Genomic DNA, 20,786 nt, shown 5'->3' on the forward strand with positions numbered 1-20,786 from the left:
TCCCCACTTACATAATATTCAGCTCCTTGACCTTTCCTGCTGAAGTGCATAACCTCACAATTTCGGACAGTATATTCCATCGGCCAGATTTCTGGCCAATCACTCTTGTTGATTTCCTTTTGCACATTTGCTTTTCCTGTCTTCCTCACCACTTGCCTTCTCACCTGTTTTTGTGCCGTCCACAAACATTCACGTTGCTCAACCAAGTCATTAATATGTTGTAAACAATTGCGACCCCAGTACCAATCCTTGAGGCACTCCATCAGTCACATCCTTAAAATGTCCCCTTGATATCAACTCTCCGCCTTCAATTAGTGGAAAACATTAACATGACGGATATGGGCCAAATGGGACTTGATTTATTTAGGATATCGGGTCAGCATGGAGCAGGTGGACCGAAGGGTCTGTTTCCATGCTGTACATTAGATTAGATTACTTACAGTTTGGAAACAGGCCCTTCGGCCCAACAAGTCCACACCGACCCGCCGAAGCGCAACCCACCCATACCCCTACATTTACCCCTTACCTAACACTACGGGCAATTTAGCATGGCCAATTCACCTGACCTGCACATTTTTGGACTGTGGGAGGAAACCGGAGCACCCGGAGGAAACCCACGCAGACACGGGGAGAATGTGCAAACTCCACACAGTCAGTCAGTCGCCTGAGTCGTCTGTGACTCTACGACAGAAACAACAGGTTCTCAGCGATACGACATTGACCGACTCCAGCTTCATTTTGGGACAATTTTTTGTTTAACAGACATTGTAAATTTTTTTTTTAAAAAGTGGTTGGTGTATCTTTAAGAGAATGCAGTTATTGTTGATCGCTGAATGTAACATGGCTAGGGGCTGGTGATGGTGGCGACTGTCACACTCAGAGCATGTTGGCAAATAAACTGGCTTGTACAGCAAATGCCCCCAGATGGTATTCTCCCAGTGAACACAATGGCAGTGCACACAAGCCCGCCCGCCTGGCACACGAGCCCTCAAGTAGCCTTTGTTTTCATGTAAATGCAAAATAATGGCTTCCTTTTGTCACTTGTTCACCCGCTCTCAAATATAAAATTCAACCTAACCTCTATAGAAGAACCAGTGCTCTGTGTTCTCATAGCCAATCAAAACTCAACTTTAGGCACAAGTTGACAGACACAAGAAAAATAAACTGTTGATGACTGTACAATAGAACAAACAAACTAGGAATGTGATCTCTCCATCGAGCCAAAAAAAAAACGCTCCGTTTATTCCAAATCTGTTACTCCTCCAAAATGGTTAAATTTTGCTACTTTTCTGAATAATAAATTTACGATTGCTTTCTCCCCCTTGCAAGTTTCAGCTCATCATTTATTCCTGAGATCTGTACCTAGGTATCTTTGTACTTAAAATGGCACAGTGATTGACGACTCGTGGGTACATGAGGCAATGAAGCTAACTCTGACTCTTCTGAAAGTGCTGCCTTCTTTATGCTAGGGTACCATCCCAACGACGTCAAGAATCTTCACCCAGGATGATCAAGGTCAGATTTCAGGAATTTCTCAATTGCACTAATCTTGGAAGCAACAGAGCATGTTGAACTGACTAAATGGATGGGGTGATTTGTAAAAACTGTGAAAGAACTGTGAATGCTGTAAAATCAGGAACAAAAACAGAAGTTGCTGGAAAAGCTCAGCAGGTCTAGCAGCATCGGTGTAGAGAAATCAGAGTTAACCTTTCTTCAGAACAGGGGTGATTCGTAAAGTCTGGCGAATTCTGATCTCACTTGCGGGATTCTCTGCGCCTGATTCCCCTGCTCCTTCTCATTTCTGCTGGCTCCCAGCATTAGCTCCCACCTCCAGCAATGGAATTCAAACTTTTGTTGTTATCTTCAGGTCCCTGTAAAGGGCTGCATCAGCTGGCCGGGGAGGCTGGGACATAAAGACACAGCACAAGTGGACAATCATTTAAGATCGGGTTAAGGAGACACTTTTTCACCCATTGGGCTGAGAATCACTGGAATCCTCAGCCCCAGGAGGTGGTGAATGCTCCATTGTGGAGTATATTTAAAGCAAAATAAATGGGTTTAGGGAGCCAAGGGAAATGAGATGTGAGGGAGGTAATGGTCTTTCCCTGCCCCTACTTTTAATGTTCTGATTATTATGAATGCGCCTTAAATAAAACCAAAGCTTCCTTGCCAATTCCCTGTGTTTGTCCTTGCAAAATACCCTCAAAATATTTGAGCGCGATACTGGAATGACTACTCTTGACAAATGGCAACCGGTCACATGGTGCTATAAATTGAGGGACTAAGCAACACAGAAGAAAGATATACATCAAAACATCATGGAGAGACACAGGGCTGGAGAGAAACACCACAGCATCATCTCCTGCGTTCAGTAACTCCTCACAAAAATGGCCACTATGCTTTGGTCTCCACGCTAAGCTTGCGCAGGGACAATGTTAGCAGCAGCAGTAACTTTCTCTCCATTTCCAATATGAAGCAAGGAATTATACTGACCCAGGGTCCCACAAGGATTTTACTTACCCTGGGCTCTCGGGCACTGTGGTTGGGGGGAAAACAGAGCAAAACAAAATAGAAAAGGAAAAAATGGCACATGTTAGATCGCTGTTTAATCACCGTTTTCCTCAGGGCACACATATTACCATTACACCCTCAGATACTGTCCACTCAGAAGCTTCATTAGAATTCGCATGGTTTCTGCTGAGGGGAAGCTCCGTTTCATTAGGGCTAGACTCAACGGCCATAAAATAAAACGTGGCATTAGACCGTTTTAAATGGATCTTTAGACAGAGAGTCACAGCCCATCTCCCTGTCATCTCTTTCAAAAGTACGATTGATGAGTCAAGGTCAAGAGGTTATAGACACATTGGCTCCCGTGTCAAAGCACTGCCAATGGGTTGGTGGACTTTGTGTGCTGCAGACAATTGCTTTTGAATATTTACACATTTATACAAAATTTTAAAAAGCACACAGAAACTAAGTGTGACAGCGCAATTGCAAGGACAGAATTATATATGCTGCATGCATAGTTTTTCATTAGTGTGATATACAACCTCCAATGGACAAGTTTCTATGACAGGTCACGAACAAAGAAACTACTCAGATAAGGGAAAGCCAGCCTTGTTTTTATCCAAAATTTCACAAGCTTTTTATTGATTTCAGTTTAATCTGCAAATAGCTAAAATAACCTGGATTTCAATTTATGCTTTGCCTTATGGGAAACAAGGAAGATTAGCAATTAAACATCAGAGATCCCGAATCACCCCTGGTCTGTGTATGTTACATACACATATATAACATAGACTATTTTGCCTCAGATTAGTTAACCCATGCACCATTTTTACCAGAGTGCCAGAGGCAGCATCATCTTCTATAGTAAACCAGAACAAAGTGGGGGATATGCCTCTGGCACCATTAGACTCAGCAGGCGTTTCTCTTTTCACTCCTCGCAATTTTCTCTGGTCCTTCTGCACTGTTGGGTGTCCAGACCTTCCACAGATAACAGAGCAGGCCCTGCCTCAAAAAAAGTCTAAAGCCGTGATCCACACACAACGATGTCAAAATCACAGATCACTTGATCCAGTCCATCTGTGTTTCCCACATCACAACAGTAACTACAGATAAATTAAAGTTATTTTATTGGCTGTAAAGCACTAGGGGATGGTCCCTGGGTCACGAGAGGCGCTGTATAAATGCAAGTCCTTTAATTTTCTGGGAGCAAGAGAAAAAGCAGGTGTTAACTCATTGAGTGTCATTGATGACAAAAACTGAACAGCTGCAGCATGGCACGATTATGCAAGAGACTCTTCCAACTGTACACTTGCTACTGGTGAACGGTGCCTGGGACTCAACACTCTGGGAGTCAGCTAGCCACATTTGTTAAGGACAGTCACCTAGATGAACACACTTTAAGAATGAACCACCTGCTCATTCATCTCACTGCTGCTTGCATTGCAAACAAGTTGGCTAACTCTTAAGTTTGGAGGGTAGATAGTGTGACTGTGCTTGGAGAGGAGATCTGATCAGAGGGGGCTCATGAACAGAGTAGATGAAAAGTCATTCTCTCTAATCAAAACGAGGGGGCACGGACTTAAAGTGATTCATGAAAACTGCAAAACGAGAGATGAAAAACTAAAAACCTTTTCACACAATGAGATGTGTGGGCCTGGAAATGGGGTAGAAACAGGTTTAATCGAGACATTCAAGAGAGCTCTGGTTCTGTTTGAATTATGTGCAAGGACGTTAAGGAAAAAATGTGATCTCATGGGTGCACAGACAATGCACTGAGTGGCCTCCTGAACTGTAACACGGCCGAGATTCTCTTCAATCCCCATTACACTTCAAAACAAAAAGCAATTGGTGACTAAAGTGCCTCGAACTCTCCCGAGAGTGCAAAAGGTGCCGTATAAATGCAAGTTGCTGCTACCTTTGACAGAAATCTGGCCGTACAAATGGCCAGCCTCAGCAAACTCGACATTTATTCTCACATTTCACAAACTGAATGCAAGCAAGCCAACAGCACAGCACTTAACCCAATATAAAAACAGCCCAAATCAGCCACCACCTTCACCCCCCCACCGGCCCACCCCCTACCCCCACTAAAGTCTAAGCTGCGGGATCTGTAACTACATTTACAAGTGAATAGCGCGTAACAAAGCCCCAGCTTGTGTAAAGAATGAGGCAGAAGATGGATTTTCACAGATGTTGCACAGAGTCACCGTTCATTGTTTAATTAGGCAGAAACTTGCCTTTTTAAAATGTGATTTGCACAGAGGTGCAGGCCGTTTAAACTTTGTTCAGAGTTCAGCAAACAGGACTCTTCAAACTAACACAGAATGACCAGCTGGTAATGAGCAGCGTGTGAACTGAATATTAAACACAACAGCATCTCCCACACCTCACTGGGACATGACTGGGTCACTTTATTTTAAAAGGGACAGGATTTTCTTTTAAACAAAGTAAACACTCTAGGATTATACAACACCAAGGTAACTGCGCTGAAGATTAATTTAAAAAAAAACTTCTTTATGAGGACGGAGCCAGGAATGAGGTATTTTGGCTACCCAGAGAAGCTGGGGTTGCTGTCACTGTGAGCAGAGAATGAACAGGTCTGGTTTTGAAAACAAAAACTTAAAAAGGATTTACAAATTAGGAACTGGGAAAGGCCAATCCGCTCCTTGAACCTGTTCTGCCATTTAAGATTTTCAGTTTAACAACCTCCCTGCCTACTCTTTAAATCCTTTAATTTTCTCATGAGGGAAGGATGCATTTATGTAGCATTTCTTTTTACAATGACTGATGTCTCAAAGTGCTTTAAAGACCAAGTAGTATTTATTGCATTGTCGTCACTGTAGCAATGCAGGATATATGGGAGCCATTGCACAGCATGCAGGTACTGACAGTAGTGTGATCACACCCAGACAGCCTCCACAATTTGTAACCAGGCCACAGGGAACGGATAAAGAGCAAGGCCAACTCTTCCACAGATAGGTGCAAACATGGCAGACTGAACGGCAGATGATTTTGACATCGCTGTCCGCAAACGCAGCAGGTTCTTCGATTTACAACGAGCAGTCCCCCAGATGTGTCAGTAAAGGCAATGAGAGCAGTCCATCAGCCTAATGCAGCCAACACACCACAGCAACAATGGAAAATACTCCTGCGTGTTTAAAACTGGATGCTGCTGACGAGCTTTGCAAGGTTGGTGATCATGCGGTTAAAACACAGTCACAAAAACAGAAGGCACTGGAAAAGCTCAGCAGGTCTGGGTAGAGAGAAATCAGAGTTAACATTTCAGGTCCAGCAACCCTTCCTCTGGGCTCGCATTCACAGTTCCTTCGGTTAAAACTCAGCGAGTGGAGTGCCCTTACCGGATGGTCGGGTTGGCCAAGCACCAACGCTGTGCACAAAGCACACGTAACCCCCTTCCTGTGGAACCAGCATGTGACCTGCGGCAGGTGGAACCAGATGAACATTCAAAAGGGGACACATCTGCAAAGTTCTGGTGGAAGGGCAGGGTGGTGGGGCTAAGGGGACAGCTCTTTCAAAAGGGACAATGGACATAACAGCCTCTTCCTGTGCTCATTGCAGTTCAACTGTCAGAAATATTTACAGATAATGGGAAAACCACATGCTGCGCAACGGAACTACATTTATTTAGGATATCCAGTCAGCATGGATGAGTTGGACTGAAGGGTATGTTTCCGTGCTGTACATCTCTATGATTCTAAGTGAATGGACAAGAGAAGAGTCATCATTCTATGAAAGCTACCTCAACCTATCAGTCTCCATTCAGAATCAGCCTTTTCTGAATCTTTCTTGCAGGAACCACCTTGGAGGGTGGTTCTATAAAAGGGGCAGGAAAGGTTAACCACAACACTGTTATCACAACTGAACGTCACAATTGTGTTTCAGGCCCCAGACTGTATGAAGCTGAAAATGTGTTGCTGGAAAAGCGCAGGTCAGGCAGCATCCAAGGAACAGGAAATTTGACGTTTTGAGCATAAGCCCTTCATCAGGAATGATGAAGGGCTTATGCCCGAACGTCGAATTTCCTGTTCCTTGGATGCTGCCTGGCCTGCTGCGCTTTTCCAGCAACACATTTTCAGCTCTGATCTCCAGCATCTGCAGACCTCACTTTCTCCTCCCAGACTGTATGAAGCCAATTCCTCCGAGAGAAGGGGACAAAAGAAGCCAGTATGGTTTGCAAAAGAAATTGTACACTTTGAAGTCTAGGTAGATCAATATTTGAAACTAATTTACCAAACAGCTGGAGATGCAGAGCTATTTCAGGCTGGCAGCTGCTGCAAACTATAGGGAATCCTGCAATCCCTGCCAAATTTGCTTAGTGGATTCCCAATTCTGCCCACCATCTCGGTCTTTGAACACGAGTCTCTCCTATTTCCCACATTGAGTTTTGTTTAAAAATTCATTGGCCTTGAGAAGACGGGGTGAGCTGCCTTCTTGAATTACTGCGGTCCGCTTGCTTTAGGTAGACCCACAATGCCCGTGGAGATGGAATTCCAGGATTTTGTGCCAGCAACAACGGCAATATATTTCCAAGTCGGGCTGGCCACTGGCTTGGAGAGGAACTTGCATGGATGGTGTTCCCATCTGCTGACCTTGCCCTTCTATACGGAAGTGGGTTTGGAAGGTGCTGCCGAAGGATTTTTGGTGATTTTCTGCCGCGAGTCTTGTAGCTGGTACACACTGCTGCTACTGAGTGTCGGTAGTGGGTGTTTATGAATGTGGTGCCGATCAAGTGAGCTGATTTATCCTGGATGGTGTCAAGCTTCTTGAGTGTTGTTGGAGTTGCACTCATCCAGGGAAGTGGGGAGTATTCCATCACACTCCTGACTTGTGCCTTGTAGATGGTGGGTAGGCTCTGGGGAGTCAGGGGGCGAGTTATACGCCGCAGTATTCCTAACCTCTGACCTGCTCCTGTAGCCACTGTGTTTATATAGAGAGTCTAGTTCAGTTTCTGGTCAATGGTAACCCTTAAGATATTGGTAGAGAATGAAACAATGATGGTAACACCATTGAATATGAAGAGGCGATGGCTACACTATATCTTGGTGGAGATGGTCACTTTGTAATACAAATGTTACTTGTGCTGACCTTTTTGGTGTTTCTCGGCTCAAAAGTGCAAGGCAGAGGTCCAGAGGACCAAGTGGGACCAGCAATCACAAGGTTACGTTACTATAGCTGGCAACTGATGAAACAAATAGAGGAAAATAGGACAATGCAAGAAAATAACATTGAGGTAGCAAGTCAACTAGTTGAATGGGAGAGCAGACCAAAAGGGGCTGAATGGCCTCCCCGCACTCCTACAGCCTATGTTCCTACAGTAGGTGCATCTAGATGGCGCATTCTAAATCCATATTTTACAGCTGTGTTTTGCCCCCTGCCCAAAGGTATAAGCATGGCTGGAAGGTGTTCACTTTGAAAAGAAGCCACTGGTTATTGTACGGGGAACTTGCCAGCCAATCTACCCACAGCAAGCTCCCACCGATACAATGACCAGATCAATGTGAGGTGACGTCATTTCAGGGACTGATACTAACAAAGACACAAGGCAGGTCCCTCTGTTCCTCTGGGAATTATCCTGAGAATATCACATGCATTCCACCCGAGAGGGCAGTGTTACCAGGGTTTCGTGTCTCTACTGAAAGATGGCACCTCTGATATGACAAAACAGATTAATCAAGCTTTGAAAAAAAAAATACTCTGTGAACTGCTGAGTAATGTTGTGTAGATGTACACACAGAGTCATCACTAACTGCCCTGGAATGGAGAGTATTCCAGCTTTCTGTCAACCTCATAGCAATGGACTTGATTCAATTAAGTTCACCTAAAAATGCTGTTTTCAGTTCAAGGACATGAAATAAACTGATTAAAGGTGTCACTTTGTGAATTCCAATCAAACCAAAGAAGCATAAAAATGAATAAATACCAACCTGGAATCATGTCACTTCTCAAATCTCTATCTCTCTCCCCTAATACTTGAAAAACTCCCCTACCTCTTTCACAAGTTATTTGCCCCATACCTCTCCTCCACTGGCAAAGTGTAAACACTCCTGTGAAGTTTCTGGTGTTGCTGTACAATGCTAAAATGCTATACTGTATGTTAAACCTAAAGCTGCTCTCAACACTGAGTGTTTATTGCACAAGATGCGAAACTCTGAAGTAAATGCAAGGTCGCCAAAATCCTGGAGAACCGTAGGGCTGCTCTCCCAATCGAGAACCGACTGGTGCTGGTTTAGTCTGAGGGTCACTGCGCCTCAGACAGGAGTGAGGTTGGGTGGATAAGACCTTCATGGTAGCCTCAGCTGCTGCAGAAAGTGAACCCATGCTTTTGGCATCATCCTGCATCACAAACCAGACATCCAGCCAACTGAGCTAACCGACCCCTGACACAAAACTGTTACTGGCTGTTAAAAAGTTTTTGAGGATTGCTTTCCCAAGGTATTTCCCATAGCATTTACTTTCTACAGAGTCTTCAAAACAGTGTCCCTCCCTGCTGGGTGAAAGGATTACTGACTGGCACTTGGTATCTTGCCCGGTTTCATGATCAGCAATCAGAATCATAGAATCTCTCCAGTGCACAGGGAGGCCATTCGGCCCATCGATCCCCCAGACAGCAACCCACACAGACCCACCCCAGAGGACAGCAATTCCATTTCAGTGATCCAATTTCCGCCTTGGGCATATCAAGACGATTCGCCTCAATCCCGCTCCCTGAAGGACCGATGTCCATATTTCCCCCCACTCTCTGGGGAAAGAAATCTTTCCTGAATTCAGAATTGAATTTATCAGTAACAGTGTTATAGAATCATAGAATCCATAGTGTGGAAGCAGGCCATTCGGCCCACTGAATCCACAAAGGCCCTCCAAAGAGCATCCCATCCAGACCGAGCCCCCTACCCTATCCCTTTAACCCTGCATTTCCCATGGTCAACCCACCCAGCCTGCACATCCCTGGACATGATGGGCAATTTAGCATGGCCAATCCGCCATAACGTGCCCACCTTTGGACTGTGGGAGGAAACTGGAGCACCCATGGATAAACCACACAGACACCAGGGAGGATGCGCAAACTATAGAAGGATTAAGCTTTTGAGTTGGACGATCAGCCATGATCACGATGAATGGCGGAGCAGGTTTGAAAGGCAGAATGGCCTCCTCCTGCTTCAATCTTCTATGTTTCTATGTTCCTCCACACGGTCAGTCACCTGAGGCTGGAATTGAACCCGGCTCCCTGTGAGGCAGCAGTGCCAACCACTGAATCATTGTGAGAGGCATCATGGCCAGATACCAATCAGACATGTGCAGGGTTGCCACCAGCGGAAGTCAACTCCCCTTCAGCCCAGGGTGGCAAAAGCTCAATGCCAAGCTGTCACTCGCTTTCTGGCCGAGGTGGGGGGGGCGGTCAGAGACAACTTCTGTAATGAGGGAATGCCTTCTCTGGCCTGAAACACTTGGCCACATCAGATAATCGTGACTGAACTATAAAAGGGAAGCATTGAGTCAACTGCGAAGAGAGGCTGTGACAGTTTACCCTCATTTGGCAAGTGAAGACATTTTGCCTTTGCCTCCCAAACTTATCAGACAGCTTCAAATCAAACCATTTGAGATTCCTGGCCGTAGAAAGCCATGATGAAGCAGAGAACCTTTTTTTGTTTATCTGTTTGCCTTTCCAAAGACAATATCAAGAGTTCCTCGGCAGGGCAATCGTCATGCCTCAGGACTCACCGTTGCGGCCTTGTCTCGGTTGCCTAGCGCACCTTTGGCCACTAACCCATACCTCACCTGATCTGACCCTGCGTGACATCCTGTGGATCAGTTATGGGGCACAAAAGGAAATGGAAGAGGCAGTCAAAGCTTGATGTGCCTCTCAGAGCATCTAAGCACCTCCAGATCAGGACACAAAGCAGTGCACCCAGACACAAACACTCAAGTACAGCATCAGAAAGGTCACACTGATCGTGCAACACACACAAAACTTCGCAGTGTTAAAATATAAAAGCATATATCCAAACACACGAAAGGATTACAAACATTGAACCCATACCCCAGCGCACAACAAAGATCAAGACTTGTATCTCAACAAGCAGACGTACACAAAAGCACCAATAAGATCAAAGCTGAACACAACCCGCGAAAGAAAAATCAAAGATTAATTCAGAGTGGAAGAGAGCTGCACTTTCACACACTTGTGCCCTGCAGGATGGATCACTTGTGTGAATTGAAAGTCAAGCTTGAATCGCTGAAAGGTACCACAGCACACAGACCGACTGCTGTGAATCTTTACCATATGTTAGGTACAATTGTATCTTGGACACATGACCCAGAGGTTGGGAGTTCAAATCCCACTGCAGCTCGCTCCAAAGCTGAAGTGGATAAAGTTGATAATATATGAGAAAGCATTGGGGAAAGTGACCCTGAAAGCTGCTGGGTCATGGGTCTACACTGGAAAGTGTGTGCTCGAACGCTGAACATTTAACAAGATCGAGCTCAGCGGTGATATCCTGCAAACGAAAATACCGCTGACACAGAGACGATAAATACGGTCACTATGATGTGCTGTTGGAGCATGGGCAATGACCCGCGGAACTGTATCGTAGAAGTTCAGCAGAGGCAGAGAGAAGACTGGGTTTGTAAAGCACCTTTTATAACACGGGATGCCCTGAAGCACTTCAGAGCCGATGACAGCACTTCAGATGTACTTCATCGCTGTAATGTAGGGTCAGAGAGGCAGGCAATTTATGTACAGCAAACTCCCACAAACAGCAATAAGATCAACAACGAGATCCTCTGCTACATGGGTGTTGGCTGAGGGATAAACACTGGCCGGGGCACCAGGGTGAACATCTCAGCTTGTCTTCAGAGCAGGAGGATGTAAAAGATGCTGGGATACCAAGCAAAGCAAAGACTGTGCCAGGTGGTGGTAGTTTAATGTCTCGTCCAAACGACAGTTCTTCCCCAGTGTTCCAGTTCAGAACGGAAAGCATCCCTCGTTGAGCCACAATTGAAGCCCTGAAAATTGGCAGTGGAGAAACAGAAAATGTGGATGCACCACCCAGTACTGTCCCTGTTCCACCACTTCGGACCTACACTCACTTTGTTTCCTCAATCACAGGAATAGGGCACCATTGGCAAGGCCAGTCCTCAAAGGCTGACAATCAATGCCTTTCTAAATTAATGTCTTATGCATCCATATCTCTCTATTCCCTGCCTATTCCTGTACCTGTCAAGATTCCTCTTAAACGTTGCTATTGTATCTGCCTTCACAGCCTCTTCTGGCAGCGCATTCCAGGCACTTACCCCCCCATCCCCCACCATGTCAAAACCTTACCTCTTCTTTAAACTTTAACCCATTTTACCTGAAGCCTGTGCCCCCTAGTAATTGATATTTCTACCCTGGGGAAAAATTCTCCAACTATCCATTCAATCCACGTCTCACATAACTTTGTAAATTTCTCTTAGGTCACCCCTCATCCTTCAACATTCAAGAGAAAACAAACCAAGTTGGTCCAATCTCTCCCTGTAACTAATACCCTCTAAATCAGGCGACATTGGGGCGGCACGGTGGCACAGTGGTTAGCACTGCTGCTTCACAGCGCCAGAGACCTGGGTTCAATTCCCGCCTCAGGCGACTGACTGTGTGGAGTTTGCACATTCTCCCCGTGTCTGTGTGGGTTTCCCCCGGGTGCTCCGGTTTCCTCCCACAGTCCAAAGATGTGTGGGTCAGGTGAATTGGCCATGCTAAATTGCCCGTAGTGTTAGGTAAGGGGTATGGGTGGGTACGGTGTGGACTTCTTGGGCCGAAGGGCCTGTTTCCACACTGTAAGTAATCTAACCTAATCTAATCTAATCTAATCTAAAAAAAAACATGCTGTCAAAGTGTTTCTGTACTCCCTCCAAAGTCTCCACATCCTTCTGGTAGTGTGGTGACCAGAGCTGTACACAATATTCCAAATGTGGCCTCACTAAAGGTCGATAAAGACCACTTTGATACTGTATGCTCTGATCAATGAAGACAAGCATGACTCAATGCTTGCTTAGAACACTGTAAAAATAGGACAGGAGATTTTCGTCAGGTTTTTTATTTAAAAAAAACCTGATGAGACAGGAAATTCTCACAAATGAACTTCAAACACTAATTCGAGTCTGATGCGGAATCATCAATCCTGCCTTTTTAAGCGAAGTGTAACACAGCATTTGTACAGTGCCCTACAAATTCAGACAGAACACAGACCGACAAATGAGTTTAATTCCGAAACTGGTGGGGATACTGAAGCAATGATAAACTTATCAGTGGCACTTAGGCCACAGCAACTAAATTTCACAAGAACAGGGCAAATGGGCTCATTGGAGCACAAGAGATGGGAACACGAGAATCTGGTTCAATCCACTGAGCCTGCTCTGCCATTCAACTAGATTATGATCCTTCTTCTATCTTGCAAATATTCGCCATTAGTATCACACCAATAATATTATTCATTACTGTGAGATGCCACCTGACTTTGCAAGATCAATAGATTTTGGGTTTTACGTTGTGAAACACTATCCAAAGGCCAATGAGTGTCTTTTGTGATAAAAACAGTATTTGTACTTTTCAGTCACTGCACACAAATGGCCCATATTACAGGACATGCCTTCAAACTATTCACAATCACAAATAGGTGGATGAGAGTTTGTCGCATAGAACTTGAGCCCATTCAGGACAATGTAGCTCATTCGATTCGTGCAAAAAACCACCAGGTTCAGTGCACTCCCTTCAGCAGCAGCAACATATACCATGTACAAAATACATAGCAAGGACTGTTCAACATCACCTTCCAAACCTGCAACCTCTCGCACCTAGAAGGACAATGACAGCAGATACATGGGAACACCACCACCGCCTAGCCATTCACCATCCTAACGTGGAAACGTACAGCCATTCATCCAGTGTCACCAGATCAAAACCCGGGAACTCTGTTCTTAAGAACATTGTGGGTGTCCTCAAACCCAAAGGACTGCGGTGTTCCAAGAAGGCAGCTCATCACAACCTTCGCCAGAACAATTTCTAGACAATAAATGCTCAGCAAAACCCAAATCACATCAATAAGTTTGAAAGAAATCTCTAGAACAACTTTAAGGCCAGTGTAGTGGGTGCTCTTTGTGATCTGGGCAGAGACCACATCATGGAGAAGGGAAGTCAAATAATAATTTTCTTTAAACTTGGAACACCCAATCTCCTGGGCTAGATTTCATTGCTGGGGGCGGGTGAGTTTCCAAGTTGTTTTCTCTTACTTTTAATCTCTCCCAGGTGAGACTGAGGTGCAGGAGGGCAGGGATTTCTAGTTCCAGTATGTAGAATGTAGAACATTACAGCATAGGACAGGCCCTTCGGCCCTCAATAGTTTCACAGGTTGGTGCAACAACCGGAAGCCTATTTCATCTATACTATTCCATCTTCATCCATATGCCTATCCAATGAACATTTAAATGGCGGCAAAGTTGACGAGACTACTTCTGTTGCAGGTCTGCGCTCCACGCCCCTACTACTGAGTAAAGAACCTACCTCTGATATCTGTCTTATATCTATCATCCCTCAATTTAAAGCTATATCCCCTTGTGCTAGTCATCATCATCCAAGGCAAAAGGCTCTCTGTCCACCCTATCAGATATCTTGGATTACCTTGTATGTCTCAAGTCACCTCTCAACCTTCTTCTCTCTAACAAAAACAACCTCAAGTCTCTCAGCCTTTCCTCATAAGACCTTCCCTCCACACCAGGCAACATCCTGATAAATCTCCTCTACACCCTTTCCAAAGCTTCCATATCTGTCCTATAATGCGGCGACCAGAACTATCTACAGTACTCCAAATGCAGCTGCACTCAAGTTTTGTACAGCTGCAGAATGACCTCATAGCTCTGAAACTCAATTCTTCTTCCAATAAAATCTAACACATCATACGCCTTCTTAACAAACCTTTCAACCCGTGTGGTGACTTTGACGGGTCTATGCACATGAACACAGAGATCGCTCTGCCCATCCACACTAGCAAGAATCTTACCAAGTTAAAAATCACAACACCAGGTTATAGTCCAACAGGTTTAATTGGAAGCACACTAGCTTTTGGAGCGTTGCTCCTTCATCAGGTGATAGTGGAGGGCTCAATCCTAACACACAGAATTTATCGCAAAAATTTGCAGTGTGACGTAACTGAAATTATACATTGAAAAACTGATTGTCTGTTAAGTCTTTCATCTGTTAGAATACAGTGATAGTTTCACTTCTTTCATGTGTAAATCACAAAACCTTTTTTTAAAAAGTTGCATTCTCGGGTTAGCTGTTAACAATGGTGATAGCTAAACAATATGTTGAAGGTGTTGGCCCCCTGTGTTCTCTGTCTATGACCTGATGTTTAGATTGATCCTAATCTAAAAAGTGAGATCAGAGTTTTACATGAATGTACGCAGTTTTTGAGTAAAGTACAATGTAACCCTGCAAGTACAAATTCACCCCCCCAAAAAAAAGGGGGGGGGGGGGGAAAGAGTGGGTCTGTGTGTCTGTGTGTGTGCGCGCGCGCAGTGAGTGCAGGAGTGTCTTAAGTCTGTGAGGGGATGCATGTGAGTGTGTGGGAGTGCGTGTCTGTAAGGGTGTACGTGTGTATGTATGTGTGTGTGTGTGTAGGAGTATCTCTGTATGTGCGCGCGCATAGTGCAATGGGGATCACCTGTAATGTGACATGAACCCAAGGTCCCGGTTGAGGCCCTCCCTATGGGTACCGAACTTAGCTATCAGCCTCTGCTCGGCCACTTTTCGCTGTTGCCTGTCCCGAAGTCTGCCTTGGAGGATGGTCACCCGAAGGTCCGAGGTCGAATGTTCTGGACCACTGAAGTGTTCCCCAACTGGGAGGGAACCCTCCTGTCTGTTGATTATTGTGCGGAGCCCATTCATCTGTTGTCATAGCCTTTGCTCGGTTTCCCCAATGTGCCGTGCCTCCGGGCATCCTTGCCTGCAACGTATAAGACAGACAACGTTGGCTGAGTCACATGAGTACCTGCCACGTACAAGGTGGGAGGTGTCCCCGCGCGTAATGGTGGTATCTATGTCCACACTCTGACACGTCTTGCAGCACCTACCGTAACAGGGTTGGATGGGGTTGTCCTGAGAGCCGTGCAGTTTGCTACGAACAACGATCTGTCTGAGATTTGGCGATTGGTTAAAGGCAAGTAGTGGAGGTGTGGGGAAGATTTTGGTGAGGTGCTCATCCTCATTGATAATGTGTTGCAGGTTACCAAAAACATGGCGTAGTTTTTCAGCTTCTGGGAAACACTGCACCTCACCAAGACCTTCCCCAAACCTCCACTATTTGCCTTTAAACAATCGCCAAATCTCAGACAGTTCGTTGTTCGTAGCAAGCTGCACGGCTCTCAGGACAACCCCATCCAACCCTGTTACGGTAGGTGCTGCAAGACGTGTCAGAGTGTGGACATAGATACCACCATTACGCGCAGGGACACCTCCCACCTTGTACGTGGCAGGTACTCATGTGACTCAGCCAACGTTGTCTATCTTATACGTTGCAGGCAAGGATGCCCGGAGGCATGGTACATTGGGCAAACCGAGCAAAGGCTACGACAACGGATGATTGGGCACCGCACAACAATCAACAGACAGGAGGGTTCCCTCCCAGTTGGGGAACACTTCAGTGGTCCAGAACATTCAGCCTCAGATCTTCGGGTGACCATCCTCCATGGCGGACTTTGGGACAGGCAGCAGCGAAAAGTGGCCGAGCAGAGGCTGATAGCTAAGTTCGGTACCCATAGGGAGGGCCTCAACCGGGACCTTGGGTTCATGTCACATTACAGGTGACCACCATTGCACTATACATGCATACACACACACACTTTTTCACACTCTCAACCCCCAACCCAGACAAACACACACACACACACACACACACACACACAAAGACCCATGCACACATATTTTGTGGGGTGAATTTGTACTTACAGGGTTACATTGTACTTGACTCAAAAACTGCACGAATTCATGTAAAACTCCATTATCTCACTTTTTAGATTAGAATCAATCTAAACATCATGGCATAGATAGAGAACACAGGGAGCTAACACCTTCAACATATTGTCTAGCTATCACCATTGTTAACAGCTAACCCGAGAAAAGGTTTTGTGATTTACACGTGAAAGAAGTGAAACTATCATGATATTCTAACAGATGAAAGGCTTGATAGACAATCAATTTTTCAATGTATAATTTCAATTACATCACACTGTAAACTTTTGCTATAAATTCCGTGTGTTAAGATTGAGACCTCCACTACCACCTGATGAAGGAGCAAATCTATTGGACTATTGTGTGATTTTTAACTTTGTACACCCCAGTCCAACACAGGCATCTCCAAATCAAGAATCTTACCATTAGCCCAGTACTTTTCACGAGCATGTGAGAGACTTGATAGACCAGCTGATCATTTACTTACATCTGGTTCAAAATAGCTGCCTCTTTCCCTCCAATAAACACATAACAGGCGCAGTTCTCTATTCCCATACTTTGTGGCAAGCTGCCAGAAAAGATTCTCATACTTTAAATTCTCTTTCACAAATCACAAAACCAAAACAAATTTCCAATACTCACATGGTGTTGACTGAGTGGGCAATGTGACATGTCGCTCCTTCACTCCATTGAAGAGCAGTTCAGCACCACCTCTATAAGATATTAGTTATGAAAAAAAAAGGTTAGAGATTATTCAACTGTTTGCAAAATGGATGCAAAATACAATATTTGCCTTGTGGTTCTGAAGGTGAGGAACTGTCAATGCTAACGAACAGAGCAAACTTCTACTCTTCCAATAGCCTGCATCAAACAATCCCAAATTAGGAAGAGGGTCATTCAATGAAACGTCAAGCATTTTCCACTCTACCAAGCCACGCATTCTAACCACACTCTCAAGAAGGCCTAGCTGCACCAGTGTTACCTACTTTCATACTGATAGAGAAAAAAGGATACTTTCACAGGAATAGGAGCAGCCCATTCAGTTCACAAACTCTATAAGCTACTGGACGAACACTTTCCAAATTGTTATTGGTTCTCACTGTCTCATTCAAACCACAAATTGGTCATTGCTTATATAGTCTGGTACACCACAAGGTGGTGTGGCTGAATGGTCTGAGACAGCTGGCTCATGTTCAGAAGACTCTTGTGGTGCAGGGATAGTGTCCCTACATCTCGGCCAGACAGTCCAGGTTCCTGATGAAGGGCCTTTGCCAGAAATGTTGATTTTCCTCTCCTCAGATGCTGCCTCCAGCATCACTCTAATCTTGAGTCCAGGTTCAAGTCCTACCTGCTTCAAAAGTGTGACAAAGAATGCCTCAGCAGGGTAATCAAAAAAAAATTTTAAAAAAACAATCGACATAAACAATGCCTCATTTTCCACTTGAGCACTCTACAGCCTCTGGACTCAATATCAAGTTCAATAACTTTAGGTTCTCCTATGTCCTGACCCCAATACACACTAGGCCTCATCACCACATGGTCTGATATTACACACAACCCACAGTTAGCTATTGATAATCTTCAATAACAGCTATTCACTCTCCTAGCCTGATTGTTATCCATTCCTTTGTGTTTCTCTCTCTGGACTCTACCTTCTGTATAAAAACCATCAGTTCCGAAGAAAGGTTGCTGGACCTGAAACATTAACTGATTTCTCTTCACAGATACTGTTTTGTTTCTGATTTCCAATATCTGCAGCATTTTCATTTTGTTTTTATTCGATACAACCAATGTGCAGCTAGTGACAGAATTCAATCAGGTTGAGTATCCCTAAAGTAATAGAGTGGGAGAAACAAACCATGATTACATCCCAATAACATGACAATCGGGAAAAAAAAACAAATCAATCCCGATAGAAATGGTGGGGAATCCCGAACAAGAGTCAGCTCTGATTCAGCTGGAATACCTCACTGTTGGAAACATTGGCAGCACCCTGCCTAATGTCACACGTGAAGCATCAACACTATCACTGGAGGCTTGCTACCGTCCTCTAAGCAAGGATACAAGAAAATGAGAAATATAGGTGCAGCTGCTGGAAATCTGAAACAAACACAGAAATTGCTGGAGAGACTCAGCAGGTCTGGCAGGGCCAGTGCAGTGACAAACAACGTTAATCATTCAGGTCTAGAACCAGCTCCTTCAGAAAAAATCTCCAAAGAAGTCACTCCAGACTTGAACCTGTTTCTCTGAGTTTCTGCCTCACCCTCTCGTTTTGATGTTGGAGCCAAAAAAAAACGATGAGAGTCAAATAAAACTAGAAAGTGTTGCTGATGTTGGAGATAAACTCGCCAGATTCTGGGAGGGAAGAAAACTCTCCCTCAGTCACTCCGCAAGCCCGGGGCTCCCCAGCGCACAGGACCCCCCCCCCGGGCCCGGGTCCACACCGACAGCCCCCCCCCGGCCCCGCCCCCCCCGGGCCCGGGTCCACACCGACACATCCCCCCCCCCGCCCCCCCGGGCCCGGGTCCACACCGACACATCCCCCCCCGGGCCCGGGTCCACACCGACACATCCCCCCCCGGGCCCGGGTCCACACCGACACATCCCCCCCCGGGCCCGGGTCCACACCGACACATCCCCCCCCCGCCCCCCCCCGGCCCGGGTCCACACCGACACATCCCCCCCCCGGGCCCGGGCCCGGGTCCACACCGACACATCCCCCCCCGCCCCCCCCCGGGCCCGGGTCCACACCGACACATCCCCCCCCCCCCCCCCCCGGGCCCGGGTCCACACCGACACATCCCCCCCCGCCCCCCCCGGGCCCGGGTCCACACCGACACATCCCCCCCCGCCCCCCCCCGGGCCCGGGTCCACACCGACACATCCCCCCCCCAGGCCCGGGTCCACACCGACACATCCCCCCCCCGGGCCCGGGTCCACACCGACACATCCCCCCCCCAGGGTCAGGGACGCCTCACCCCCCACCCCCCACCGGACCCGGTAAAACTCGCACCGAAACTCCAGGTGGACGCCGATGGGCGCCGCCATGTTGTCCGAGTGAACCCGGAAACAGTTTCGGGTAAAACCCGGAAGTGAATCAATTTCAACGCCCCCTTTATTTAAATAACTGTCACTGATAGAGAGATAATGACAGAGAGAGATACTGATCAAGTGATAGTGAGAGAGAGAGAGAGAGAGAGAGAGATAGATAGTTAGTTAGTTCGTGATAGAGAGAGATACTGATAGATAGTGACAGAGAGAGAGAGAGGGGTACTGATAGAGAGATAGTGAGAGAGAGAGAGATACTGATCAAGTGATAGTGAGAGATAGATAGATAGTTAGTTAGTGATAGAGAGAGATACAGACTGTGAGAGATACTGATAGAGAGATAGTGAGAGAGAGAGATACTGATAGATAGTGACAGAGAGACAGATACTGACAGAGTGAAATACTGATAGAGAGAGAGAGAGATAGTGACAGAGAGAGAGATAGAGAGGTAGTGATAGAGAGATAGTGACAAGAGAGTGAGATACTGATAGACACTGACAGAGAGAGAGAGATACTGACAGAGAGAGATACAGACTGTGAGAGATACTGATAGGTAGTGACAGAGAGAGAGAGGTACTGATAGAGAGAGATACTGATACAGAGAGAGAGATAGTGACAGAGAGAGAATACTGATAGAGAGATAGTGACAGAGAGAGAGAGAGACTGACAGAAAGAGACAATGACAGAGAGAAAGATACTGATGGGAAGAGAGATACTGACAGAGAGAGAAATACTTACAGAGAAAGATACTGATGGAGAGAGAGATAGTGACAGTGATAGAGAGAGAGAGAGATACTGATAGACAGATAGTGACAGAGAGAGAGATAGTGATAAAGAGTGATAGTGACAGCGAGAGAGTGATAATGACAGAGAGAGAGAGAGAGACAATGACAGAGAGAGAGATGCTGATAAAGAGAGAGATACTGACAGAGAGATAGTGACAAAGAGAGAGATAATGATAGAGAGAGATACTGATAGAGAAAGAGAGATAGTGACAGAGAGAGATAATGAGAGAGAGATACTGACAGAGAGATAGTGACAGAGAGAGATATAGTGATAGAGAGAGAGATACTGATAGAGAGAGTGATAGTGACAGAGAGAGAGTGATAGTAACAGAGAGAGAGATCCTGATAGAGAGAGAGTGACAGAGAGAGATAGTGACAGAGAGAGATAGTGATAAAGAGTGATAATGACAGAGAGAGAGATACTGATAGAGAGAGAGAGAGAG

The 20,786-nt window shown here is 45.8% G+C and overlaps 1 protein-coding gene across 1 annotated transcript in view; it reads right to left on the reverse strand.

The window, feature by feature from the left end:
* Positions 1-19,584, reverse strand: part of urm1 (ubiquitin related modifier 1) — a 50,810-nt gene extending 31,226 nt beyond the window's left edge. The window contains exons 1-2 of the mRNA XM_060841123.1: positions 19,524-19,584; positions 17,153-17,223 (exon numbers count right to left, since the gene is read on the reverse strand). Coding sequence (XP_060697106.1) covers positions 17,153-17,223; positions 19,524-19,558 — 106 coding nt within the window. The 5' untranslated portion in view covers positions 19,559-19,584. The remainder of the gene's footprint in view (positions 1-17,152; positions 17,224-19,523) is intronic.
* Positions 19,585-20,786: the final 1,202 nt, after the last annotated feature.

Source organism: Hemiscyllium ocellatum, chromosome 21, assembly GCF_020745735.1.
Source record: "Hemiscyllium ocellatum isolate sHemOce1 chromosome 21, sHemOce1.pat.X.cur, whole genome shotgun sequence".
In the NCBI taxonomy this organism is placed as follows: domain Eukaryota; kingdom Metazoa; phylum Chordata; class Chondrichthyes; order Orectolobiformes; family Hemiscylliidae; genus Hemiscyllium; species Hemiscyllium ocellatum.